A 27,790-nucleotide genomic window follows, 5' to 3' on the forward strand; every position below is an offset into this window, starting at 1 on the left:
GAGCACAGTGGAGATGTGATGTATCACTTTGTAAGAGGGCTGACAGCTTGGTGCTGGGTGTCAACGAGGGGAGCCTGGGCTAGCCTACAAGTGGACGAGACCACGTGGGGGGGGGGGGAGAGAGAGAGAGAGAGACCCAGCAATTTCTGCCATTCCAACACCTCAGATGAGGCTCCTGGCACGTTAGGGATGATGCCCTCCTCCTCCAGACCTCGCTTGATCACCCTAGTGGGCGGCACGTGGAGGGAGACTGGCTGTTCCTGCCCAGCTTACGGGTCTGTGAGCAAATAAGTGTTCATTCTTTTTTAGGCCACCAAGTTTTGGGGTAGTTTGTTAAGCCACAACGGACACCTGAAACCAGCAAAAACTCTGAGCCTATCAGAGTGTTGTGTTCTAGCCCTAAACAGCATTCAAGATGTGGGAGGTTCCAAAGGTACAAGTCCTCTGAAACTACTGGTCCCCAGTCCCCAAAAGTCCATTCTAATGGTCCATGAAGCAGCTAAAGGAATAACTGGGCCACATTATCCGCTCTGCTGGAAGAGTGTCAGCACCGCCTGCTGAAGGGAAAGGGCGGTGAGCGTTGGCTTTTCCAAATACGATAAGGAAACATGGGTGAAGGGGTTTATTGGCTGCATGGCCCTAGGAGTTTAGATTTCTAAATTGTTGACTAGTGTGCTGTTTGTATCATCCTCTTGGGGCAAGCAAAGCTATTGTTTCAGCCCTTAAAGAACCACACCCGAGGACTGGGTGTGGGGAGGGGGATATATATATAATTATATACTCATCATATATTGTATGAGCAAAAGTGGGCGCCCCTGGGTGGCTCAGTCGGCTGAGCGTCCGACTTCAGCTCAGTTCATGATCTCGCGGTTCATGAGTTCAAGTCCCACATCTGGCTCACTGAGGTCAGTGTAGATAGAAGTCTGTTTTGGATCCTCTGTTTCCCTCTCTCTGCTCCTCCCCTGCTCATTCTCTCTCTCTCTCTCTCTCTCTCTCTCTCAAAAATGAATAAACAGTAAAAAAAATAAAATAAATTAAAAAAGAAAGTAAATCCTACTTTCATAAAGGCTACATCTTTCATGGGCTCCAAATATCCTTTGGAACAAGAATGAAATCTGTATATTGTGTTCAGGTAAACCGTGTAGTTACAAGGGCAGAGGATGGCCCTCAAGGTAAAAAAAATCTATGAAACAAAGTACTGAACACATCGCTGTCTACTTGTGTTTAAGTTTTCTGTGGATCACATTTGAAATTTTTGAGAGGTGCTCAGTCTACGACGGATGAGATTTTCATAGCCACCTATTCCAAATGCTGAAGGACCTTATTCCAAATGTTGAAGGACCTTATTCCAAACGCTGAAGGAACTGCTAAATAAAGTTCTGAAAAGCAGCACGGAAGCACACACATATGTGTGTATATGTGTATGTATATATATATATATATATATATATATATGTATGTTTGTATATGTACATATAATGAAATATGTACATTCTTTTAAAAATGTTTTTAATGTTTATTTATTTTTGAGAGAGAGAGCGTGATGGGGGTGGTACAGAGAGAGGGAGACACAAAATTCGAAGCAGGCTCCAGGCTCTGAGCTGTCAGAACAGAGCCTGATGCGGGGCTTGAACTCACAAACTGTGAGATCATGACCTGAGCCGACATTGGATGCCCAACCGATGGAGCGACCCAGGTGCCCCTGACATATGTACATTCTTTATGTTGATTCATAGATCTACTTTAAAAGTACATAATTGGAAGAGAGCCAAAGCATAAGAGACTCTTAAAAACTGAGAACAAACTGAGGGTTGATGGGGGGTGGGAGGGAGGGGAGGGTGGGTGATGGGTATTGAGGAGGGCACCTTTTGGGATGAGCACTGGGTGTTGTATGGAAACCAATTTGACAATAAACTTCATATATTGAAAAAAAAAGAAAAAAAGAAAAGTACATAATTAAGTATATAATGATATATTTATATATAATATATACTCATACATTCTATATAATCCATATATTTAAATACATGCTTATATAAAGTACCTACCAGATATAAAGTACATATATATATCCTTTACCTATATGCACATGTATTTTTTAAAATGGAATTTAATGGATACTGATTAAATTAAATTATTTTTTATTTTTTTAATGTTTATTTTCGAGAGAGATTGGGAGACAGAGCACAAGCGAGGGAGGGACAGAGAGAGAGGGAGACACAGAATCTGAAGCAGGCTCCAGGCTCCAAGCTGTCAGTTCAGAGCCCAACACAGGGCTCAAACCCACGAACTGTGAGATCATGACCTGAGCCGCAATCGGCCGCTTAACCGACTGAGCCACCCAGGCTCCCCTGAACATATGAATATTGAAATAAAAGCTTAAAAATCAATGCCATGTCTAATTTGGCTAAGCACTAATTTCCTTATTATTTAATAATTAGCCCTGTCAAGATCTCCTCTCCGAGAGCTGACGTGTGCAATTAGGCCTTGCCTGGGATAGTCAGTTGTGCCAGCATCCTCGGAGAACACGGATGGCCTCATCGTGAGGGGAGCCCTGTTGCAGGTGACGAAGGAGGCAGGGAAACGAATACCCATCGGCCACTCACTAGGCCGTTATCTACTACAAGATGCCGTGCTCAGTGCCTTGCTCGCCTCGCCCCCGTCAGGCCTCCCGGGAGGGCTATGAGAAACCACGGCCCTGTTTCACAGACATCAGAGCTGACTCTCAGAGGTGCTGGCCCGAAGGCGCACAGCTAGAAGATGGCTGGGGCGGGGCTGAGACCAACACTCGGTTACTGAACTGCCCCGCTGCACTCCTATCTTTGCCCTAGACTGCTCCCCAAAGGCTAGTGGATGCATGTGTGTGAACTGGCTGGAGCGAACTAAAGGCACTCGGTGCTTCCATAGCCTTAATTTTGGCCTTTAAGCGGGGAGACAAGTGTTGTGGGCTCTCCAAAGGAACATATGGGAAGAAACGTTTCATTGCTAAATTAGGCAACACTAATTATAAACAACTAGTGGCGGTTCCCTATAATTGTTCATGGCACCATGTCTTTCCACACCCCTGGGGCTTCCCAGGCTCTGTTCCCACTGCCTCCAATGCCTTCCCCTGTCTCCTGCCTTCCTGATTGTCTCAGACAAGCGTGCCTGCTCCCCCGAAAGTCAGGAAAATCTTTTTCCAAATCCATTTTCATTTGGCCTCTTTGCTTTCTTAAGAAAGTTCAGTAGCTCCCTCTCGCTTCTAGAATAAAACATATGTCTGTCAGATGTGGAGCTATAGGGGGTGAGGAACACATATCAGCCGCTCAGTCGGCCTCCTTCTAACTGAGGCCAACGGGAGGGAGGCAGGTGGTAGGAGTCACAGATGTGTTGCCAGAATGGCCCCAACCCACCACTCTTCTGAGTCCGTGCCCTTGACAATGTGCCTTTCTTGCTCCTTCCATGAAGAGGTGAAGCCTGTTTCCCACCTCCCTTGAATCTGGCTGGACTTGTGACCTGCTGTGGCCAAAACAAGGTGGTAGAAATGGGGAGCTTACCCCTCAGCTTGAGACCCTGCCTAGGCGCGTGTGGACAAGCCTGGGTAAGCCTATTAAGTGACGAAACCCATGCAGCCACTACCCCAGGTCCCCCAGCTGACAGCCACCCATCCTCCAGACATGTGAAAGAGGGCATCCTATCAACTGGCTCCCAGCCACCCTGCAGGCTGACCGTGGATGCATGGGTGAGCCCAGCCACAAACCCGAGCCTGGTCCAGGTCAACAGAACTGCCTAGCTGACTCTATTAACTTTTGGGACGATTTGTTATGTGACATTATTTGGCGATCGATAACTCATACATAAACAGACAAGGCTACAGGGACAACCCATGCTTAACTTATGGGGGATTGGGGTTCAAAGCTGGACTCTTATGATGACTGGGGCTTCCCCAAAGAACTGCAGCGGCTGTAGAGGTATCCAAGTGAACACCTGAGGCGCGGCCCCGACCCTGGGGATCTCCAAAGAGACAGCCCAGGCACACCCCTCCTTTCCACATCGCTGGCCTTTCGCTAAAGGGATTTGGTCATCCCTCTCGCCCTCCCTAGCCAAAGGCATGTCCTTCTGTATGCACAGTGTAGGTATACTGAGTAAAATGAATATAACAACTCTCATTTATTGATACCTACTGAGGGTTGAGCACTGTGCTGAGAGGGGTGCCTCAGCACCTCTGTTATTGTCCCCATTTACAAAAAGAGGAATCCGAGGCATAGGGATAAGAAGTCACTTTTCACGTAGGAGGCAGTAGGAGAATTTACACTCAGGTGAATGTTCCCAAACCCCTGCTCTTACCCAGAACCCTTGACTATCATCTATTCCTGACTAACAGAAAAGTGCGGACAGAAAGTGTGATGGTTAATTTTATGTGTCAACGTGGCTGGACCAAGGGGTGCTCAGATATGCGGTCAAACATTATTCTGGGTGTTCCTGTGTGGGTGTTTTAGATAACATTAACAGTTTTTTAAAGTTTATTTATTTTGAGGGGGGAGAGAGAGAGAGAGAGAAAGTGTGTGTGGGAGGGGCAGAGCGAGAGAGAGAAAAGGAGAAAGAGAGAATCCCAAGCAGGTTCTGCACTGTCAGCACAGAGCCCAACATGGGGTGCAAACTCACAAACCGTGAGATTATGACCTGAGCTGAAATCAAGAGTCAGACACTTAACCGACTGAGCCACCCAGGTGCCTCTGGATAAGATTAACATTTAAATTGGTGGACTTTGAGTAAAGCAGATTGTGCCCCACCTTAATGCGGGTGGGCCTCATCCAATCAGTTGAAGGCCTAAATAGAACAAGAAGAGTGACCTTCCTGAGCAAGAGAGAATTCTCCGGCAGACAGCCTTTGGACTTCATCTGCAACATTGCCTCTTTCTGGGTCTGCAGGAGGCTGCCTTTGGACTTGAACTGGAACATCAGCTCTCCTGGGTCTCCAGCTTGCCAGCCCGTGCTGCAGATTTGGGGTTTGCCAGTCTCCATCGTTGCATGCGCCAATTTTCTATAATAAATCTCTCTCTCTCTCTCTCTCTACATATCCTTTTGGTTCTGTTTCTCTGGAGGACCCCAACCAATACAAAAAGTAACTGAGTTTTCACTGGCTCTTTAGCTCACTCATCTGTTGGTACCACTGGCCAGGTTTTCTGGTACAACATTATCTGTTACTTTGCAACGTGATTTTTGTTGCTGGCAGAAAATGCTAACTGATCACCAAGCTCATTTTCTTTTCTTTCTGGGATCCGGCTGAGCTCCATTTCCAGGTCTCCCTTGCACTGGCATGCAGCCATATGACTGAATTATGCTAACGTGATGGAGGCACACGGATGCATGCTGCGTCGGGGCATAAATACCACGCACGAGTGTCTATCTGTGCTCTTTCCCCTCCTTTAGTTTGACGTGGACAAACATGGTAACTTTGGAAATGTGTGTCACAGATGAAAGAAGCCCACATCCCTGAATCGCTGCTTGGAGGGGAGCTGTTCCTCCAGAATACGTGCAGGAACTGGTAGGTGAATTATAAATAACTTTTATTGTTAAGCCACTAAGATTTGGGGATGTATTTCTTATAGCTGCTGGAATAACCTGAACTTGTAAACTTAAAAAAAATTTATTTTTGAATGTTTCTTTATTTTTGAGATGGAGAGACAGAGCGTGAGTGGGAGAGGGGCAGAGAGAGAGGGAGACACAGAATCCAAAGCGGGCTTTGGGCTCCGAGCTGTCACCATAGAGCCCAATGCAGGGCTCGAACCCATGAACCGTGAGATCATGACCTGAGCCGAAGTTGGACACTTAACTGACTGAGCCACCCGGGCGCCCCTGAACTAGTAAACTTTGATTTTAATCTTATTGAATAGTTCTACCATATTTTTTTTTTAAATTTTTTTTTTCAACGTTTATGTATTTTTGGGACAGAGAGAGACAGAGCATGAACGGGGGAGGAGCAGAGAGAGAGGGAGACACAGAATCGGAAACGGGCTCCAGGCTCTGAGCCATCAGCCCAGAGCCCGACGCGGGGCTCGAACTCACGGACCGCGAGATCGTGACCTGGCTGAAGTCGGACGCTTAACCGACTGCGCCACCCAGGCGCCCCAACCATATTTATATTAGTAGTTGCTGCTTGATCTCTTATCTGGAAGGAGACATTCAAATAGTAAGTAACTGAAAGAAACGAATTTGAAAGATATCGTAAGGACCAAACAGATGACAACAAGGGGGACAGCAAGGATGTTGGATGACAAGCATCAGAATAAGGCCATCCTCGAAGAGCAGAAAAAAGTCTATCTTGTCTGATCTCTTATTCTCTACCCTCCTCTGAGGTTTGTGTGGTGCATGGGAGGGCCTTTGGGCATTGGCCGATTTAATGGACCTTCTGAGGCTGGTGAGCAGAAGTGATTCTGTTAATGGCATGAGACCTGGATGACATTTTGGTGTTTCTATTTTGGCTCAGTTTATGTTTAATATTATTATTATTATTAAAAATTTTTTAATGTTTTATTTATTCTTGAGAGAGAGAGAGAGAGACCAAGCACTAGTAGGGGAGGGGCAGAGTGAGAGAGGGGCACAAAATCGGAAGCAGGCTCCAGGTTCTGAGCTGTCAGCACAGAGCCCAATGTGGGGCTCAAACTCACGAGCCATGAGATCATGACCTGAGCCGAAGTCGGATGCTTTACCAACTGAGCCACCCAGGTGCCCCTATTATTATTCTTTTTATTTTAATGTTTGTTTATTTGTGAGAGAGAGCATGGGTGGGGGAGTGGCAGAGAGAGAAGAGGATGGAGAATCCAAAGCAGGCTAGGTGCTGATAGCAAAGAGCCTGATGCTGGGCTTGAACTCACAAACTGTGAGATCATGACCTAAGCCAAAGTCAGATGCTGAACTGACTGAGCCACCCAGCTACCCTGTTGTTGTTATTATTATTATTATTATTATTATTATTTAAAAAATACAAACTGGCGACCTGGGTGGCTCAGTCAGTAAGCATCTGACTCTTGATGTCTGCTCAGGTCATGATCTCACAGTTTGTGGGATCGAGCCCCACATCGGGCTCTGTGCTGACAGTATGGAACCTGCTTGGGATTCTCTCTCTCCCTCTCTTTCTGCCTTTGCCCCTTTCTCTCTCTTTCTATCAAAATAAATAAACTTAAAAAAATACAAACAAATTCAATGAATAACATAATTGCATATGAATCTCATATGGCTACCACCCAACTCTATCAAAGCCAAATGTTTCCCATACTTCAGATTTTTTTGTGTGAGTATGCTATAGCTTATTAGATCAGCCATCTACTGATAGACATTTGGTTATTTTTATTCTTTAGTCTTGTGCATGCGTGTACAATTAATATTATGCCATATTTGATTACGCTTTTTTTTGCAAATCAGCCTAAAGAAAAATACAGATTCACCCCCCTCAAATTGCTTAATATATCTGTAAAAAAATGATAGTATCCTAGATAACCACAATGCCATGATCACACATAATGTAACTAACAAAATGGTAGTGGTTTTTCAGAGAGAGCAGGAAGACAAAGCCCTTGCTGCGATGGTAGAATGAAAACTAAGGCAGTGGCAGTGTGCAGAGAAAATAGGAAATTGATTCAAGAGACATTTTGGGAACAGGGGTGTCATTCAGCAAGATTTGGTGATATAATGAGCACTTCTAATGTTGTTCTCTTAAGATACCTTCAGTTTTCCCATGAGGGTAAATCAAATCTCGTTCAACCATGTACCTACTTTCATTCTATTATAGACCATATAGTTTTTAATTTTAAAGCATATGCCTTGAGGAAAACGAACCCTTGAAGGAACACAAGGGCAGGTAGAATAAAGAACACACACCCCATTTGTCACGGAGACTCTGGTCACAGCACAAAATTAAACAGCAGAGCGAATATGTAGTATGGTTACAGTCTCTGGTCTAATCCCCGTCTTCCTGAGCAAAGCAAAGTGTGGAGTTCTGTGCATGGCTAATTAAGGCACCCTGGGTATTCTCATGACCAAAGGAGTGTATAATTACAAGGGTGCATTCCATGTATTTTTAACGTTTATTTATTTTTGGTACAGAGAGAGACAGAACATGAACGGAGGAGGGGCAGAGAGAGAGGGAGACCCAGAATCGGAAACAGGCTCCAGGCTCTGAGCCATCAGCCCAGAGCCTGACGCGGGGCTCCAACTCACGGACCGCGAGATCGTGACCTGAGCCGAAGTCGGACGCTTAACCGACTGAGCCACCCAGGCGCCCCTCCATGTATTTTTATATAGGGATAACTATTTAAAAAAAAAATTTTTTTTAATATTTATTTATTTTTGAGACAGAGAGAGAGAGCATGAACAGGGGAGGGTCATAGAAAGAGGGAGACACAGAATCTGAAACAGGCTCCAGGCTCCCCAACGCAGGGCTTGAACCCGGACCGTGAGATCATGACCTGAGCCGAAGTCGGACGCTTAATCGACTGAGCCACCCAGGCGCCCCGGGATAACTATTTTTTCAAGAAATAAACATTTACAGATTCACTCGAAGACCTCCTTGGGCCCATACCTCTCTTTGCTTCCTCGTAAGTGGCCACTGTACTCAGGTGATCCTTGGAATCCCTGTGCATGTTTCTATACAATTACTTTATAATCAGATGTACATAAGCATATATGCCACTACTTGCTTGTTTTCCAACTCAGTATACGTGTTTCCTTGTATACAATCTTCTTAAAATTTGCTTTTTGCACTTGAATTTCCGAGGTTCATTCATAGACTCTGGTGCGTTCATTTTTAGTGCTGTGTAGCAGCACTGTGTGTAGTCCATTTATAGATAGGCTGCAATTTACTTGTTCGTCCTCCTAGGGATAGGCATTTGGATTGTTTGCAATTTGCTTGCTCTTACAAATAATTTGAAAGGAAACATTCTTGTGCGTTATTACCCGGTGCACGTTTGTGACCGTTCCTCTAGGATATGTATGTAAAGGTGAAAACAGGTTCTTTGAATATATATGACCTCCTGCAGAGTGGGAGAGTGCCAGCATTTAGCATCATCAAACTTGACCTTTTTTGCTTATCCAAAGGTTGTGAAATGGTATTTCATTGTTTCACTTTGCAATTTCCTCATTACTAGGAATGCTGAGCATCTTTTCATACACAAGTTAGCTCAGGTGTTCTGTTAATCATCTGCATATAACCTTGGTCCATTTTTTCTATGGAGTTATTTTTTTTCATTGACTTGTAGCTGTTCTTGTTTAAAAAAAAAAAAATATATATATATATATATATATATATGTTTATTTATTTACTTTGAGAGAAAGAGAGAGAGAGCAGAGGAGGGGCAGAGAGAGAGGGAGAAAGAGAATCCCAAGCAGGCTCCACGCTGTCAGCACAGAGCCCGACATGGGGCTCGATCCCACGAACTGGGAGATCATGGCCTGAGCCAAAACCAAAAGTCAGACACTTAACCAGCTGAGCTGCCCAGGTGCCCCTGATTCGTAGCTGTTCTTTATTGGATACTAACCCTTTTGTTTCGTAGAACTTGTTGCACATAAGCTCCTGGTCTGTGGCTTGTCTTTTAACTTTGTTTATTGTGATTTTGAACCAAAATGTTTAATTTTAACTTAGCTTTCTCAATATTTTCCTTTTCCTTGTGGCCTAGTGTCTTGTTTAAGGAAGCCACTCCTATTCCAGGGTCATAAGGACATTTTCTTGCAGTTTACTTCTAAAAGATTTATAGGGGTGCCTGGGTGGCGCAGTCGGTTAAGCGTCCGACTTCAGCCAGGTCACGATCTCGCGGTCCGTGAGTTCGAGCCCCGCGTTGGGCTCTGGGCTGATGGCTCGGAGCCTGGAGCCTGTTTCCGATTCTGTGTCTCCCTCTCTCTCTGCCCCTCCCCCGTTCATGCTCTGTCTCTCTCTGTCCCAAAAAAAATAAACGTTGGAAAAAAAAAATTAAAAAAAAAAAAATAAAAAATAAAATAAAATAAAATAAAACCTTAAAGGGGCGCCTGGGTGGCGCGGTCGGTTAAGCGTCCGACGTCAGCCAGGTCACGATCTCGCGGTCCGTGAGTTCGATCCCCGCGTCAGGCTCTGGGCTGATGGCTCAGAGCCTGGAGCCTGTTTCCGATTCTGTGTCTCCCTCTCTCTCTGCCCCTCCCCCGTTCATGCTCTGTCTCTCTCTGTCCCAAAAATAAATAAACGTTGAAAAAAAAAAATAAAAGATTTATATACATTTAGGTCTTCATTCCCCTAGAATTTGTTTACGCTCTGTGGGTGATACCTATTTTCCCATATGAATAACTAGCACCATTTATCGAATATCACTACATCATCCTTTTTGCATTGTGTTTATTGCCATCTTGGCCATATTAAGATTCTTTTATGTGGTGGTCTGCCTCTGGGTTCTCTATCCTGTTTCTTTGATCTTTTTTCACTCCGTGTGCCAACGCCGTTCTCTCACGATTATTATGGTTTTGTAATGTTTGATATGTGGCAGGTAGAATTTCCCCACCTTGCTGTCGTGGTTCATCTTCCCCTTTTATTTCTTCTTCATTTTCATTCTCCTCCTCCTCCTCCTCTTTCTTTGTCTTCTTATTGTATTCATGGCCCTTTGCTGTACCATATCAACTTTAGGATCAGATTTTCTAGTTTCACAGAAAAATACTATTGAGACTTTAGTTGAAATTGCATTGAATTAACTTCATATCTTTATATGGTTCCATCCTCCCATCTGTGAACTTAGTAGGCAACGCCATTCATTCAGGACTTCTTCTATGTCTTTTCTAAATTTTATAATTTTCTCCTTAATGTTCTCATGTATCTTTCCTTAGATTTACAATGATTTCATTGGCTATGAGATGTGGCATGGTGTCAGATAAAAGAGAGGATAGGCAGAATTCTTATTTCATCCAGCATTAAAGAGAATGCCATCAAAGTTTCAGCATTAAGAATACTGTTTGTAGGGGCGCCTGGGTGGCTCAGGAGGTTATGCCTCTGACTTCGGCTCAGGTCATGATCTCATGGTTCGTGAGTTCAAACCCCACATTGGGCTGTCTGCTGTCAGCACAGAGCCTGGAGCCTGCTTCGGATCCTCTGTCTCCCTCTCTCTCTGTCCCTCCCCACCTCACACACACGTTCTCTCTCTCTCAAAAATAAATAGCATTGTATGTCAACTCTACTCCCCCGGCCGTCCAGAAGAAGCACATTTGCTGTAGATTTTTAAATAAACAGTGTTTATCTTCAATTCAATAATTATCTCTTCAACTGCACCCAGGCTAGATGTTATCACATTCGTTGACACTTCATTCCAAGTGCAATTGGTTCCTTTTTTATATTCATGTTTATTTTTGCTTGTGTTTCCCCATCATTTATTTTTCTTTTTAAATGGATGTTATCCATGCATTTATCCCTCGAAGCAAACAAAACATAACTTGCTTTATTGTCTTTTTCAAGTCTTTCCATAAAACTAATTTCACCTGGTATAAATTCATGTCCTGATTTTTAAATTGTGTTTGATGTGTTTTTTTCCAGACATTTTGGAATGTTAGTTTGTAGGCTTAGTTTGAGTTGCAGGGTATTTTTTCCTTTTCTTCCTCTCTCTTTCTTTGGGCTCTTTCCTCGTTATTGTTCCCTTGGTTGCTTTAATGGGCTCCTTAGCTCTATATCCCACAGCCAAGTCTTATAATGATGTTTTAGGGCTCTGGATTCACAGAGATACTGGAGATATGGGGAATTCATTCAGCAAGCCAGTGAGAAACTTGGCCAGGTTCATGGACATGAGGCTGTCTTTGCCTTCCAGACTCCAGTCTCCCTAGGTCTATACATATTCTTACATAAGCAGAGCTCTATATGGCTAGCTACGGTCTGTTCAGCCATGTCTTTGGAAAAAGAAGCTTTCATGTCACATGAAATGCAGAGATCAGTCATATTTGCTGGCTCATATCCAAAGGTCTCTACAGGTAAGACTTTGGAGTAAGCCCAAAGGTTTGGATAGGTAAGCATGTAGAGCTGCTTCTGGGGAAAACCTTGGGTCTGCTTGCAATCATCTAGTACTTTCTGGAGAAGTGAAGAGGCATTCCATCTTCCTGATGCTAGATGCTAGGCTCTTCAATTTTCCCCACAGATCAATCTTGTTTCATGCATTTAAGCTTTCTCTGGATATAACTCTTCTTTAAATCAGCACAGCAAAAACAGAGACATCAGACTCTCTCCAGAAAGTTTAACCTTCAGCTACTGTTGTCTCGTGTCAAAGGCTCAGATGAGAGAATGAAGGGCTAAGAAAGATGGGTGAAGTGTTGGGTCATCCATTAACTCCTTTGGAAGAAACTCCCCTCGTTTTCTATCTAGTTGGGGAATCTTTGACTTAGCTCCTATAGACATCCCTTCACTGAATTTCACAATTAATATTTGCTGCCATTTAGGAAATGCCTACCACGTGTCATGCTCTGAACCAAGTATGTGTCTCTAGTCCCTTATACAAACTTCCATGGTGGAGTTTCAGGCCCAGTTTACAGATAGGGGGAACTGATTCAGGGATCACTTAATCTATGCCAAGCAATTAACATGACACTACATTTGTCCATCATAATCTGCTGTGTTTTTCTCCCATAAGGAAAGAATTATTGCCACCTGAGTACCATAGAATCTACCTATATGGCATGCATAACATTTGTTTCCAAAGTAGAAATAACAATACAACATACAGATTTCTTCTATGATCTATACAATTCTCTCCATAACCCCCAAATCTGTGTTATGTCTATTTCTTTTAGCTGAGGGGAAAAATTTAAATAATGAAGACTTGCCTAATCCAGGTAAGGGACCAGAAATGTTTTAAAAAAACTTTGTGGGGGTGCCTGGGTGGCTCAGTCGATTAAGCGTTGGACTCTTGATTTTGGCTCAGGTCACGATCTCATAGTTTGTGAGATTGAGCCCCATATGGGGCTGTGAGCTGTCAAACATGGAGCCTGCTTGGGATTCTCTCCCTCTCTCTCTGCCCCTTCCCAGCTTGTGCGCAGGTGCGCCCATGCTCTCTCTCAAAAATAAATAAACTTTAAAAAACAACTCTATGGTATTTCTCCAATGGCTCAGTATAGCTCACAAAGTTAAACTGTGTTGGATTTCACTGTGCTCTGATTTGGATAGAGAGACAGTTGATTACAAGCAGCCACGTTTGAACTAATATGGGCTTATGAGGTTTTCTCAAAGCTCACATGAGAGAAAAAGTTAGATTAGGTCTTTGAAAGCAGTTTAAATTTTATTATCCAGGAGGTGATTTCAGAATCAGTTCATAAAGACAGACGGGAAAGATGTTCATGCATTTCTAAACCGTTAAATGTCACCAGGGTAAAATATTGGTTTCCATCAACGGGCAAATAACCAACCAGAGATGGCCGTTTTTCCCACATGTTCATTTTTGGCCTGTCACATAGAGTTCTTCAAAATGAAATATGACTTTTAATAAGAAAAAAAGTTAATCACTAAAGATCTTTTTTTTTTTTTAATGTTTCTTTATTTTTGAGACAGAGAGAGAGTGTAATCGGTGGAGAGGCAGAGAGAGAGGGAGACACAGCATCTGAAGCAGGCTCCAGGCTCTGAGCTGTCAGCACAGAGCCCGACGTGGGGCTCGAACTCACAGACTGTGAGATCATGACCTGAGCTGAAGTCGGACGCCTAACTGACTGAGCCACCCAGGCGCCCCCTTTTTTATTTATTTATTTATTTATTTATTTATTTATTTATTTATTATTTTAGATCTTTCTTATTGGAAGGTTTAACTAACACTATCAATCACATGAGCCCACGTGGAGATAAATGTTCCTCAGTATCCATTTATCGTTCTTCCTTCCCTCACCCCCATTTGGGTTGCTTGAGCAATAAATGTCTTCTCTCTCCTGAATTTATGGTAAACTTTTTGTGGCCACGAATTGCATCGAATCCCAAATCTCTTACTCTTTAGGGCTTAATAGATAGAGCGTGCTGCACCCTTGTGATGCTCCATAAATATTGCCGATGGCAGGGATGACATTTCAGTGGTGAATGCCTGTCAAAGAAATGCTATGCAAGAGGGATTTTTATGGACAGCAGCACGGTAATGGAATACAGATCTGCAATGCATCACCAAACATTGACCTAAAACCGAGCAAGGCTGGAAAATTATTGACAAAGCGTGGGCTGCAAACCTCGGAGGAAGCGGTAAGCTCTGAAGTGGACGGATGTCAAGGCCACTCAACATCTCGGCATGGCTGACAAGGTGTGCCGCCCATCTATCAACCAGCCAATCAACATTTACTGAATGCCAGCGAAGAAAAACATGTCATGCTAGATCCTGATACCACACAGGAAGTCGGTTATATCTGTTCTGCATATTAGTGAGGTTCATTAAATGTGCGTGATTTTCTACTTTTTTGCAATTTGGATTACTACTACTACTATATTATTGCTTTGCTCGGCCATCTGTATTTTCCTGCTTGCAAGCTAGGAGGAAATTTACTCCTTTTGCAAATTTCTCAACTGTGTTTCAAATATATCTCTAGAGCTCAGATACTGCATGTAATTATTAAATGGTTCACAGTAGAATAAATACGCTTGCTCTGCTTGAAAAGGAATAATCCTACAAAGTCAAATTTAGCACCGGGCAAGAAATTCTAATATCCCCATCCTCTAAAAGCAGTTCTGCATATGCATGAAGTTTGCTTTCATAAACGGTCCTTGGCTGGGAGTTTTAAATAGGTTCTTGAAGAAATGCACACTTGAAGGTGCTCACGCCCAGAGGAGAGCACCTGAAGAAACCGGCATGCCTTCGTGGCTGCAGAACTGGCCAGAGACTCATGCTGGCACGGCAGTGAACACAGCTCCAGCCAAAGGCAGGTGCTGGCTCAAGACTCCCGGAGCCTCGGGCAGCAACATTCCCTGAGTGCAGTGAGAGAAGGGTCCTCATCTATGCCTCGGGCCCAGTTTCTGACCCAATCACAAAATCTCTCCTCCTTTCTCCTAAAGCCTGCGTGATGCACACCTCTTCCATGAAGCCTTCTTAGAATGCTGCCCCCTGTCCCGGGCTCTAACTCCCAGGCCAGGTGTCCAGGTTACCTCCTGAACGTGTCTGCACCTCCCGCTTCCCCTCCTTCACCTAAATTGTACCCTCAGCCTGGAATATACTCCTTAACTCTACCAGTTACCTTCCTTCAAATCCTAGAGCAAATGCTACCCGTTCAGGGAAGCCTATCTCTGCTTCTCTGGCTAGAGATAATTTTGCATTGTTCCATACTCTCCAAGGCATCTTTGTTATGAGGCGGTGCGTATAATGACCCCCTCACTGGTGTCAAATCCTGTCTCCACCACGTATTAGCTGTATGATCTTGTCCACGTTACTTAGCCTTTCTATGCCTCCATTTTCAAAATGGGGATAGTCCTGATAAGAGTTCTTTCTTTCTTTTTTTAAAATTTCTTTTAATGTTTATTTTTGAGATAGAGAGAGACAGAGTGTGAGTGGGGGAGGGGCAGAGAGCGAGGGAGACATCAGAAGCAGGCTCCAGGCTCTGAGCTGTCAGCACAGACATGCAGCTCGAACCCCATGAACCGTGGGATCATGACCTGAGCCGAAGTCGGACACTCAACCCACTGTGCCCTGATAATAGCTACTTCAAAGGTTTATTATGAGAATTAACTGAATTAATACATGCAAAGCACTTAAAACAGTGCCTTAAACACAGTAACTGCTTAATAAGCTGCTATTTTAGCCCTAGCTACGCTTAGCACTGTGGTGATTTGGGCATCTGTCTCCACTCATAGGACATTTTGCAAGCTCCTCAGAAGCTCGCATATCAAAGCTAATAGTTTCATAAATACCAAACTAAATTATGCCCCATACTTTTTAAATTTACTTCTTATTATGGAAAAAAAAAAAAAACCCCAGAGATCTACAAAAGTAGGCGGAAATCTCATGTACCCATGATAAGCGTTAGCACTTACTAACCCATGACCTTTTATTTTCTGTATTCCTCCACTCATCTCCTTCCTCCTGCCCCAAGCCCTAAGTTATATGGAAGAAAATCCCAGGCAAATATTTCACCCAGAGGGAATTCTGAATAAACTTATCCTACACGCATGGATAGGATGTTATATTCAACTTCTCCTTGGGCCAAGAAGGAATCATCTCCAGGACAGACCCAACTTTTCAGACCACAGGTCCTGCTAGTGGTGTGGGCTTGGACTTTGACCCACTTTCCTTCCATAAGCATTTACAATAATAATTATGTTTCGAGAGACCATGATTTGAACTGGTACCATCCAGTCTTTATAATAACAAGATGGTGGATAAGGATCTTTGAATATGACTTGATCATTGGGAAAAGCCCTATTTATAGGTCAAAGTGGCTCCTGTGTCTTGAGTCAGTGGCTTCCTAATAAGCAAAGATCCTACATGCTTGATTCATTATACTGTGTCTCAGGCAATCGGACACTGGGGAATTTTTACCACCGACAATGAAGAATTGTGTTGCAAGAAGCCCCAATTCGCCCTAGTTAGACGATTTTAGCCAGTTTAAAGTTGAACTTTCAAGAACAAGTTTGCAAATGAAAGTATTTAAAATAGAAGCCAATTCTGTTTGTTTGTTTGTTTGTTTAAAGAATATTCTTACAGCATATCACACAGGGAGACTTGCTTGGGGTGGTCGTGCTGGGTTCAGAAAATGGGCCGTGGTGGGGCGGGGGGGGGGGGAGGGGACCATTGTGTTGGTTATATTTTTGTGCCTGCATCAATCCACCAAAGATTAATTTAGTACCTACTGGCTGTAGAGAGAACAAGTGACACATGTATTGCTCCTGCCCTGCTGTCATGTGGACAACTGGTAAGCAGTCATGTTGAAGCCGGGCACCCCCTCTTGGTCCTCCTCAGTGCAATGTTCCAAACCACCATTACCCGTTAGGTCTTGCCCCTGGCTTAGTGACATCTGTCTGGGGACTTCACATCTCTGTGTCTGAAAAGGGTTTATTTGCTAAGGGTAAGTTAGGAGGTCGGGTTGTAAGTTGTGGAGGGTATGAGACGCTTCATGTCAGAAGTTCTCAGACCTTTGGGATACACCCTCATCTCCTAAGCACACCCTTTCGAACACGACGTGACAATTTTAAAGCTGTCGTAGAAGAAGCTGATGAAGAGTAAATTGTGCTGTTGAACATAGGTAATGATCTTTTTTAAAATGTTGCAAATGTGACTGGTTTTTCTCCTTTCTTCTTTTCTGCATGTTTTGTAATTGCCAAACCCCCAACTCATGTGCCCTTTTGTGTCCCCCAGTCACACTCTGGTCAACTTGCTGACTGTAGGGACAGAGTATAAGTCACCTGGTCTGCCGGGGACCCATGTCTGGCCAGTCTGGCCATCATGCTTTGTGTCTTTTATCATAAAAATGTTGCTTATAAAAGAATGGTACAGTTTGGATTTAAAAACCTGTCTGAAGCTTGGGTTCAAGTGTTGGCTCTGACACATCCTAGTCTGACCAGGGAAGAGACACACGACCTCTCTGAGCCTGTTTCCTTCTCACCGAACAGAGAACGGCAACATTTATTTTGCCTACACACGTTTGCCATGGAAGTGAAAGAAACAAGTAGAGTGATGTACACATATTATTATACCATTAATTGAAGTTCATATGTTCTTATGAACTTTACCCAAGAACATCAATAATAGGGAAGCGCTAGGTTTAAAACCTAGCCGATTTTGAGTAAGCAAGCCACACGACTTTACTTCTCAATATTTCTTGTATGCAATCAACCGTAAAGGCAAGAATTTTACTTGGAGAAAAAAGAGACTGCATGTTTACATGTTTAGTAGCAAAACAGGTGGAAGAAAAGTCACACCTTTGGATGGACCACTGGGTACGTTAACATGGTAGGACGCCAAGCAATGCTTCGAACCTATGGGTTGATGACACTGCATTGCGTATTTGGAAATGGCTAAGAGAATAGATCTTAAAGGACCTCATCACAAGAAAAAATATTTCTTTGGTACTATGCGTGGTGTCAGATGCTAACCAGACTTAATGCAGTGATCATCTTGTGACATATGCAAATATCAAATCACTATGTTGTATACCTGAAATTGATATAATGTCATATGTCGATTGTGCCTCAGTTAAAAAAATACTTCAAACCTTTGCCAATTATGCTTACTGCTCCATTGCAAGGAACTACATGAGCACTTATAAGGTTACAGCAGAAGCATTTTTCCAAAACACGTAGAAACAGAGCAGAGGGCCAAAACTGTTGTCTTCAACAGATCAAGTGGAACGAGCATGTTTTTTATCATCTTATGGTGGGTTGAAAAGGATTTCTTATTATTTCTATTTTCTTTTGTCTTTTTAAAAATGTTTATTTATTTTTGAGAGAGAGACAAAGAGAGACTGAGGGGCAGAGAGAGAGGGAGACATAGAATCCAAAGCAGGCTCCAGGCTCTGAGCTGTCAGCACAGAGCCCAGTGCGGGGCTTGAACTCACAAACCATGAGACCATGACCTGAGCTGAAGTCAGATGCTTAATTGATTGAGTCACCCAGGCGCCCCATCTTCTATCTTTAATAAAGTGGCAAATAACTCCCAACTCATCCAAACAAAATAGTCCAAGACCATTCTAGAGGAACATTGCCATATTAACAAAATCCAAGAATTTAGAGAATGTAGCTATGACGGAGAAAAATCACAGTATGATTTAGGGAAGCACTAAGATTATTTTCCTGGGAATAGCCAAGTTTTCAAAACAGAGTCAAACAAAACCCCCAGATCTAAAGTCAAAGGCAGCCCCCGAGGCCCAGTATACCTGTTGAACCAGTCGTCTGTGTATCGAGGGTAGGGGTAGGGGTCATTGCCGCTGAAGTCATAGCTCGCTTCCGCGTTCTGAAAAACACAAGGCGTCTCATTAGGTCAGTCAAGCCAGATGGACAGGCCAGAGAGGATGCTTCAAGACATGACTGTCTGATGCTTACAGGTCCTCTGTGGAGTGCTGTGTTAATGTTCCTCCCTGGGCCAGCCCTTGCAAAGGGATGACAGAGCTGGTGTGTCCTTGGATCTCTCTGTCCCTCCCTTTATCCTCTTCCCAGACTTCCTCATTCCATTCTGCTTCAGGCCCTCAATGAACTAGCAAATTTGAGTCCTGTGCTCTCCAGGACTGTCTCCATTTTAAGTTGAGTTGCCATCTGTGGGTGAATGGGCTTCACCTAGAATCCAGGACTTATGTTATGCTTCCTTGGCTTGATGGTCAGAATGCTCTCGGTCTTATGTCACAAGTGAGGCAATCTCTGGAGTTTTCTTGCTTTGTGCAGAAGGCTCCCTGCTTCAGACTGACCTAGGCTTGTGTCCTTTATATTTATGGGTGTTAAACCTCTGCCCAAGCCCCTAACAGCAGCACAGTATCAACCTCACTGAGTCACTCAACAAAGGTCAGAGTCTAATATACGCCAGTGATTATGCCAGATATGGGAATGCCCTTGTGTAACTTACAGCCTAGCTGGGGGCGCAGACATCAATCAAATGACCAAACAAATAAATATACAATTATGAACGGGGAGTACTCTACACCCTACAGTATTTGGTTAGAAGTTTAAATTCTATGCATCTAACACCTCCATTTTTCCCCTTGGGAGTTCCCCCCCCCCCCCCCCCCCCCCCCCAGAAATCAATTACATATCCACTTAAATAGTTTTCCATTTAGGTCTTTAGTTGGCTGACCTTTTATTTTGGCCCAAGATGGGAAATGATCTACCATCTTTTGGAGACTAATTCATCCTTCCCACTGCTTTCTCTGCTTGCCTGGAATGCTCAGAACGAGAATCCCATTTTTCTCTGTTCTGTTTTTGAGTTCTGCAGTAGAGACCCAGGTGGCTTCCTGGCCCACAGTATACATTTGGCTAGAAAGCACTGGATTAGGTATATATTCCGGTGTGGGCATTTCTTGATTTCATGGGTCCTGAGACATTTTCAGGAATCGTGCCCTTTTATGAGGTAAAACACTTTAGTCTGTAAACTTTATGTATCAGTGGCATAATGTTTTTAAAAGCAAACTGATGAATTCCATTAGTTTGCGTTTCCATTTGCTGGATGGACAAAGGGCTATTAGTCACCAGTAGTTGTCGTAATCAGAATTATAATACTAATTTATTTATTTATTTATTTATTTTTTAAAAATGTTTATTTATTTTTGAGACAGAGACAGAGCATGAGCAGGGAAGGGGCAGAGAGAGAGGGAGACACAGAATGTGAAGCAGGCTCCAGGCTCTGAGCTGTCAGCACAGAGCCCGACGCGGGGCTTGAACTCACGAACTACGAGATCATGACCTGAGCCGAAGTCGGACGCTTAACCGACTGAGCCACCCAGGTGCCCCAATACTAATTTATTTAAATAAATGTTGTGTTTGGGATAGACATCACCCTGAAATTTGTGGGTTTTTTTTTTAATTTTATTTTTTATTTTTTAAAGTTTACATCCAAATTATTTAGCATATAGTGAAACGATGATTGAAATTTGTGTTTTTATTTTTTTTCCAGTTTTTATTATTTAAATTTCAGTTGGTTAACATGAAGTGTAATACTAGTTTCAGGTGTGGGATGTAATGATTCATCACTTATATGCAACACTTGGTGCTCATCACAAGTGCCCTCCAGACCCATCACCCATTTAACCCATCCCCCCCACCCCCGCGTACCTCGCCACCAGTAACCATCTGTTTGTTCTCTCCAGTTAAGAGTCTGTTTCTTGGTTTGCCTCTATTTTTCCCCCCACTATGGTCACTTATTTTGTTTCTTAAATTCCACACATGTGTGAAATCATATGGTATTTATCTTTCTCTAATTTTGCTTAGCATAGTATTCTCTAGCTCAATCCACCTCATTGCAAATGGCAAGAGTTAGTTCTTTTTGATGGCTGAGTAATATTCCATATATCTCACATCTTCTTTATCCACTATATACATGTATATATATCTATATCTATCTATCTATATCACATCTTCTTTACCCATTCATCAGTTGATGGACACTTGGGCTCTCACCATAGTATAGCTATTGTTGATAATGCTGCTATAAACATTAAGGTGGATGTATCCTTTTGAATCAGTATTTTTGTAACCTTAGGGTAAATACCAAGTAGTGCAATTCCTGGATCATAGGTAGTTCTATGTTTAACTTTTTGAGGAGCCTCCATACTGTTTTCTAGAGAGGCTGTACCAGTTTGCATTCCTACCAACAGTGTAAGAAGATTCCCCTTTCTCTACATCCTCGCCAACACCTGTTGTTTCCTGTGTTGTTAATTTTAGCTATTCTGACAAGGTGTAAGGGGATATCTCATTTTTTTTAATGTTTATTTATTTATTTTGAGGGAGAGAGAGAGTGCAAGCAGGGCAGAGGGGTGGGGGGGGGAAGAGAGAGAGAGAGAGAGAGAGAGAGAGAGAGAATATCCTGAGCAGGCTCTGTGCTGTCAGGGCAGATGGGGGCTCAGTCCCATGAACTGTGAGATCATGACCTGAGCTGAAATCAGGAGTCAGAGGCTTAACCAAATGAACCACCCAGGTGTCCCATCTCATTGTGGATTTGATTTGTATTTCCCTGATGATGAATGATGTTAAGCATCTTTTCATGTGTCCGTTGGCCAGCTGGATGTCTTCTTTGGAAAAACATCTATTCATGTCTTCTGCCCTTTTCTTAAGTGGATTATTTGTTTTTTGGGTGTTGAGTTTTAAAAGTTCTGTATATATTTTGGATACTAACCCTTTATCAGATATGTCGTTTGCAAATATCTTCTCCCATTCCAAAGGTTGTCTTTTAGTTTTGTTGATTGTTCCCTTCACTGTGCAGAGCTTTTTATCTTGATGAGGTCCCTGTAGTTTATTTTTGCTTTTCTTTCCCTTGACTCAGGAGACATGTCCAGTAAGAAGTTGCTGCAGCAGATGGCAAAGAGGTTACTTCCTGTCTTCTCCTCTAGGACTTTGATGGCTTCTGGTCTCACATTTAGTTCTTTCATCCATATTGGATTTATTTTTGTTTATGGTATTAATTTTTTTTTTTAATTTAAGAATTTTTGGCATTATTGAGGCATTGATATACTTCATGCGTGATGAGTTTGGGCATGTCCCTACCCCCATGATAACATCACCCCAGACAAGGTGCTAAAAGCATGTTCATCACCTCCCCAAATTTCCTTTTGTTCTTTTGTGTCTGTGTGTTATTTTTGTTTTTGTCTCGGTGAGAACATTTAACATGAGATCTACACTCTTAACATAGTGTGAAGCACACAATACCGTATTGTTGACTGTGTTGCAGAGCACAGTTCTAGAACTTACTCATGTGCATAACTGAAACTTCATACCTATCAAAAATCAATCCCTCATTTTCCACCTTCTCTTACCCCGTTGGAAGTTTGGGTCAATGCATCTTCTGTGTCGAATAAGCCTATCTTTTATTCTAGAATATAGGTCTTCCTTTAACACCCGGTCATCAGAGAGGACAACTTCCTGTCTCCTCCGGCCATAATGATTGGCTCCAAATTATCTGTTCCTCCTTCTCCCCTTTGGTCCCACACTACACTCATTTACCTTTTTTTTTTTTTTTTTCCAACGTTTATTTTTATTTTTGGGACAGAGAGAGACAGAGCATGAACGGGGGAGGGGCAGAGAGAGAGAGAGAGAGAGACAGAATCGGAAACAGGCTCCAGGCTCTGAGCCATCAGCCCAGAGCCCGACGTGGGGCTCGAACTCACGGACCGCGAGATCGTGACCTGGCTGAAGTCGGACGCTTAATCGACTGCGCCACCCAGGCGCCCCAACACTCATTTACCTTTTTTTTTTTTTTTTAAATTTTTTTTTTTTCAACGTTTATTTATTTTTGGGACAGAGAGAGACAGAGCATGAACGGGGGAGGGGCAGAGAGAGAGGGAGACACAGAATCGGAAACAGGCTCCAGGCTCTGAGCCATCAGCCCAGAGCCTGACGCGGGGCTCGAACCCACGGACCGCGAGATCGTGACCTGGCTGAAGTCGGACGCTTAACCGACTGCGCCACCCAGGCGCCCCTGGAACATTCAAATTTAAAGTGACTATAGTTGGTTTAATATCTACCATATTTATAACTATTTTCTTTCTTTTTTTTTTTTTTCAACGTTTATTTATTTTTGGGACAGAGAGAGACAGAGCATGAACGGGGGAGGGGCAGAGAGAGAGGGAGACACAGAATCGGAAACAGGCTCCAGGCTCCGAGCCATCAGCCCAGAGCCTGACGCGGGGCTCGAACCCACGGACCGCGAGATCGTGACCTGGATGAAGTCGGACGCTTAACCGACTGCGCCACCCAGGCGCCCCCTCATTTACCTTTTAAAAAAAAATTTAATTCTCTCTCTGGTCTCTATTTCCCGTCTCTGGGAGACACTCTCAGGTCAGGCATGGTTTTTTTGTGTGTCGTTTTATTTTTTTTACTTTTCTTGAACTGTTTGGATTTCAGTCCTTTTGAGGGATACTATTTTGAAATAGTTACTATGTTTGGTTACCCTAACCTTCTCTGAGTTTTTGAGACAAGAGCATTCTTAGGTAGAGTTGGTAGATGGAGTGTCGAGAGAAACCCAAATTCATACTTTCTCTTTGGGGCTTCAAAGCTGGAGTCGAAGCCGAAGCAACAGACTGGGAGGACTGTAGGCTAAGCCTGGTTTGTTTCTCCACAGAAGAGAGAAAAATTGCCTGGCGTAAGGCAAGTTGGACAGAACATGCAATACGTAGCTATTGTGGGGCTTTCAGAGGGGGCCCTCTTTTTTTTTGTTCTGGAGTGGGATGGGGGTTGGAATGTCCAAAGTCGGAGGGGTCTGGGACTCATCTGGGGACAGGGGACTCATCTTGTGTTGCTGCAGATCAGCAGCGGCTCCCCGGGATGTCTGTGTTCAGGGACTTGGGGTGGCCCCACTCTGCATTTCTTTGGCCATCAGTGTGGTGCAGTGGGCAACAGAATACTCTGTGGGAGGCTGACAGGGGTGAGAGTGTGGCAGTAAGAATCAGCTGGCTTAGAAAGCTCGGGAGTCAGGACACTGGGGATCCAGGGTTCAGGCGGGATCCGCACGAAGTGACAACCAATCCGTGAGAATGAGGACGCAAAAGTGGAATCCAGGGGCACAGATGGCGAGCCGCAAGTGCACGCACCCCGCATCCTCAGCGCTGTGCCGGTCCTTTGAAGCTCGGGGACAATTCTGGAGACAGGAGCGGGGGGCACCCCCTGAACTGACCAAGGTCAAATTTCTGCCTTGAGCGAGTGCCATCAGGCTGGCAGATAAGAAGTTAAATTCCACTAGAGAAAAGAAAAATCGAACTGGTCTGCACCTCTGTGTTTGCTGCCTGATTGCCCACGTCACACGCTTTCACCCGGGTTCACTTTTCTGGTTTATAATTATTACCTGTGATCTGGGCTGAGGCTTTTTGCCTCCAATTCCTGGTCCTGGAGAAAATGGCTTGCCCTGAGGTGGGTGGGGCTGGGGGGAACATTGAAGAGATCTGATGGCAGAACTGGCACCCGAGAATTCGTGGAACCCTGAGCCCACTTTTGTAAGACGAGAAAGACTGTGTGTTGTCAGGGGTCACATTCACTTGTGAAGGTGGAAATGGTTGATGACTTACAAACTTTTTTTGCTGTTGTCTTTTAGTGAATTTGGTGACTAATGCTTAATTCCTCGTGGAAGAGTCTAGGCTGCATATCGAGGAAGGCAAGTGGCTGCTCCGGCATGTCTTTTGGCCAAAAATCAAACGGTTTATGGCCAGAAAGAACAGTGAGCAATTTTTTGTAAGTGTTCTGTTTATACTTTTATAGCCCAAACCGAATCATTTATTGATTTGAGTTACAATGTTGCCTTCCATAAAATTATTTGTGTACAGGAATAAATTAAATGGAGCTTGAGTTATGCTGGAATTTTCTAAAATAGCCAATAACGTGGACGTTTAGGGGGAAGTGGTGTCTCTGGAAGTTGAATGCTCTGGTCATCCCAGGCTAAGCCAGCCGCTTGTTTTGGTTTGGATTCTTCCATAACTTCTTTTGGAAACGCATTAGTCTTATTTTCTTGCTTTCGAAAATACTAACTGTTTAGCAAACATAATTTAATCACGGATGATTCAGGATCAGGATGATTCAGAGTCATCATGAAGAACTTGAATTATCATTGTCCCGTCGTGCAGAAAGTGAGAAGGCTGGACTGAATCCAAACCGACCTCAGGGCTGCCCTGGAAGTTATTTCTGGAAGAAACTTCTGATAATGGCTCGTTTCTCTTATAAGAGTTGAGAGTGGGAGGAAAAAATAAACCCTCTGGTATTTAATAATTCTGGGGCTTAATTTCTGAATATTTGACTGCGGGGTCAGAAAGCAGGTCTAGATTAGTCCTTAGAAAAGAAGTTTCAGGGGCACCTGGGTGGCTTAGTTGGTTAAGCGTCGGACCTCAGCTCAGGTCATCATCTCACAGTTCGTGGGTCTGAGCCCCGCATCGGGCTCTGTGCTGACAGCTCGGAGCCTGGAGCCTGCTTTGGACGCTGTGTCTCCCTCTGTCTCTGCCCCTCCACCGCTTATACTCTGTCTCTCAAAAATAAATAAACACCAAAAAAAATTTAGAAACGAAGCTTAATAGTTATGACTTTGGTTGTTGTTTGTACTGTGAGCTTTCCACCAGGTGGCCTGCCTGCACATTAAGCTAAGAAAGGACAGGAACTTACTTATTTTCAAGTAATCTTCTGATTTCTCATGTCCGAGGTGCTGCCTTTGTGCAGCCATCAAAGTCACAGGCCGACAAATGGCACATGTCGGATGCCAGAGCTGGTCTCATCGAGAAAGCTGGCGGTGAACCCCGTGGCAACCATGCCCCTTGGCTTTCACATACACAGAGAAGCTTCTAAGACTCCCCGAGACTGAACCTGGCTCCCGCACTGCCACTCTTGCCCCCAGATCTGGAATTTAATGCCTCTGGGACCCGCAGACTGTCCCTGTTGGGGTTGTACACAACAAATGTGTCTGTAGGCATCAGCTTGGACTAGAGAAAGGGAGAGAGGCATTCAAGTCAGACAGATGTGGTGTCCAACCTAAGCAGTTTGGTCTTGGCAATGATCTTGTTTTCTGGAAACCCTAGTTTCCTCATCTTTACAATGCAGGTGATAAGATGTAAGTACCTGGTTGCTGTGAGGGTAGAATGAAAGAATCGATGTAAGCTGGCAAGTGCATTGCCCAAAAATGGGGGCATTCTCTCACTCCTACTTCTTCTGTGTCCTTCACTCTCTTTGATCACCGATAGCAAGAGTCACAAAATATGGTATGTACCAAATCTGACCCTCTACCTGTTTTTGTAAATAAAGTTTTATTGGAACATAACCATGTCTATTTGTTTAGTGGCCACTGGCTGCTTTCACACTCCAACAGCAGACTTAAGCGGTTGTGACAGAAACCTACAAATCTCGAAATATTTACTTTTATAGAAAGAGTTTGCCAAATCAGGCTGCCCTCTGAGAGCCCGAGGCCTACACTATAGCATCTTGTGCAGTCCTCGTCTTCCTGAGGGCCCCCTTTTGCTCTGAGACGTGCCCGACACCTTTCCTTTTCTCTCTAGGTGGGCTGAAAAGGAATCTGATACAAACTAGCCTTACTACATTGCTAAGAGTTTGACATTTACGTCTCCCGGGTCTCATGCCAATCAAAGGTGGGTCATCGGGTGTTACTATGGTCAGAAACTGGTAGGGGCACTCTTGGAGGCAGAAGGCTGGGACGGTAGGGAGGCCTCACCATTATTGCCACCATCTCCCTGTCCGTCACTGGTTGAAGGCTGTTTCTAGGGGCAACAACCCTCTAGGTCTTTGTCTCTCCACCTACAAGTGTCCTGTCTGCCACACAAGGCCATACTCATCTTTCATTTTGAAATATGATGCTGTGCTCACATTCTGACAATACCTAGCTTTCCTAACAGGCCAAGGTAGGTAACATGGGGATCCATGGCTATGAGTGAACAGACCTCTTTAGAGCGTGAGGAGCAACCTCTGTAGTCTGACTACAACATTGGAAATGTGGTCTTTTTTTCATCAGGGCTGCCCATGCACAGTTGTGCATAAGGGTGCATATCCAAGGGGAGGAATTAAAGGCTGCCCTGGACTCCACAAGCTGTGTGCCCTGCGGTGGGGCTTTAAAAAAGAATTGGCCTGTCTTGGGGTGGGGGCACTCTTTTCTTATTTGTTTGCCCAGAAGGGAACACATTTTCTAATTTGCTGGCCGGGAAGGAGGGTGTGGTTTTGCAACTCACCCACCAGTAGGGAGCGCTTTCATCAATGCCACACAAATGCATGTAAGTGCTACCATGTCCAAGAAACATGGCAAGTAGATCTCCCCAGTTAGAGTCATCTGTAAGCTCAGACATCAAAGAAATTGGACCAGGGAGACAAGGTGTGCCCTGTGAAATGTCAGGTAATACCACACTTAAATAATATCTCAAACGATAGGAGTTTATGAGTACAGCGTGGGATATGATTAATCGCCAATGAGATTTCCCACAGCTATAGGGACTCAGAACAAGAAAGTACATCTGTCTCGTTGGTCCCTTTATTCTGCCTTGCTACTTTCCCTGAAGGCATTTAACCAAATAACCCAGCTAGGAGCTGTGTAACCGTATTAGCTGAAATTGCACTGTGCTCCTGGACTAATGAGAGAGAAATGAGTTTCCCCAGATAGACTTGCAAACTGCAACCATATTGCCCCGGAACAAAGCTCGTCTGTACGGAAACTGAGCAGCAAAATAGCCCAGTCCTTTAGAGCCTACAGAATTTT

At 43.9% G+C, this 27,790-nt stretch overlaps 1 protein-coding gene across 1 annotated transcript in view; it reads right to left on the bottom strand.

Annotated features, from left to right (window-relative positions):
• Positions 1-27,790, bottom strand: part of PCSK2 (proprotein convertase subtilisin/kexin type 2) — a 275,623-nt gene that overhangs the window by 55,976 nt on the left and 191,857 nt on the right. Inside the window, exon 6 of the mRNA XM_025931920.2 lies at positions 18,798-18,874. Coding sequence (XP_025787705.2) covers positions 18,798-18,874 — 77 coding nt within the window. The remainder of the gene's footprint in view (positions 1-18,797; positions 18,875-27,790) is intronic.

This window comes from Puma concolor, chromosome A3, assembly GCF_028749965.1.
Source record: "Puma concolor isolate L17-30 chromosome A3, mPumCon1.1.hap2, whole genome shotgun sequence".
Lineage (NCBI taxonomy): Eukaryota > Metazoa > Chordata > Mammalia > Carnivora > Felidae > Puma > Puma concolor.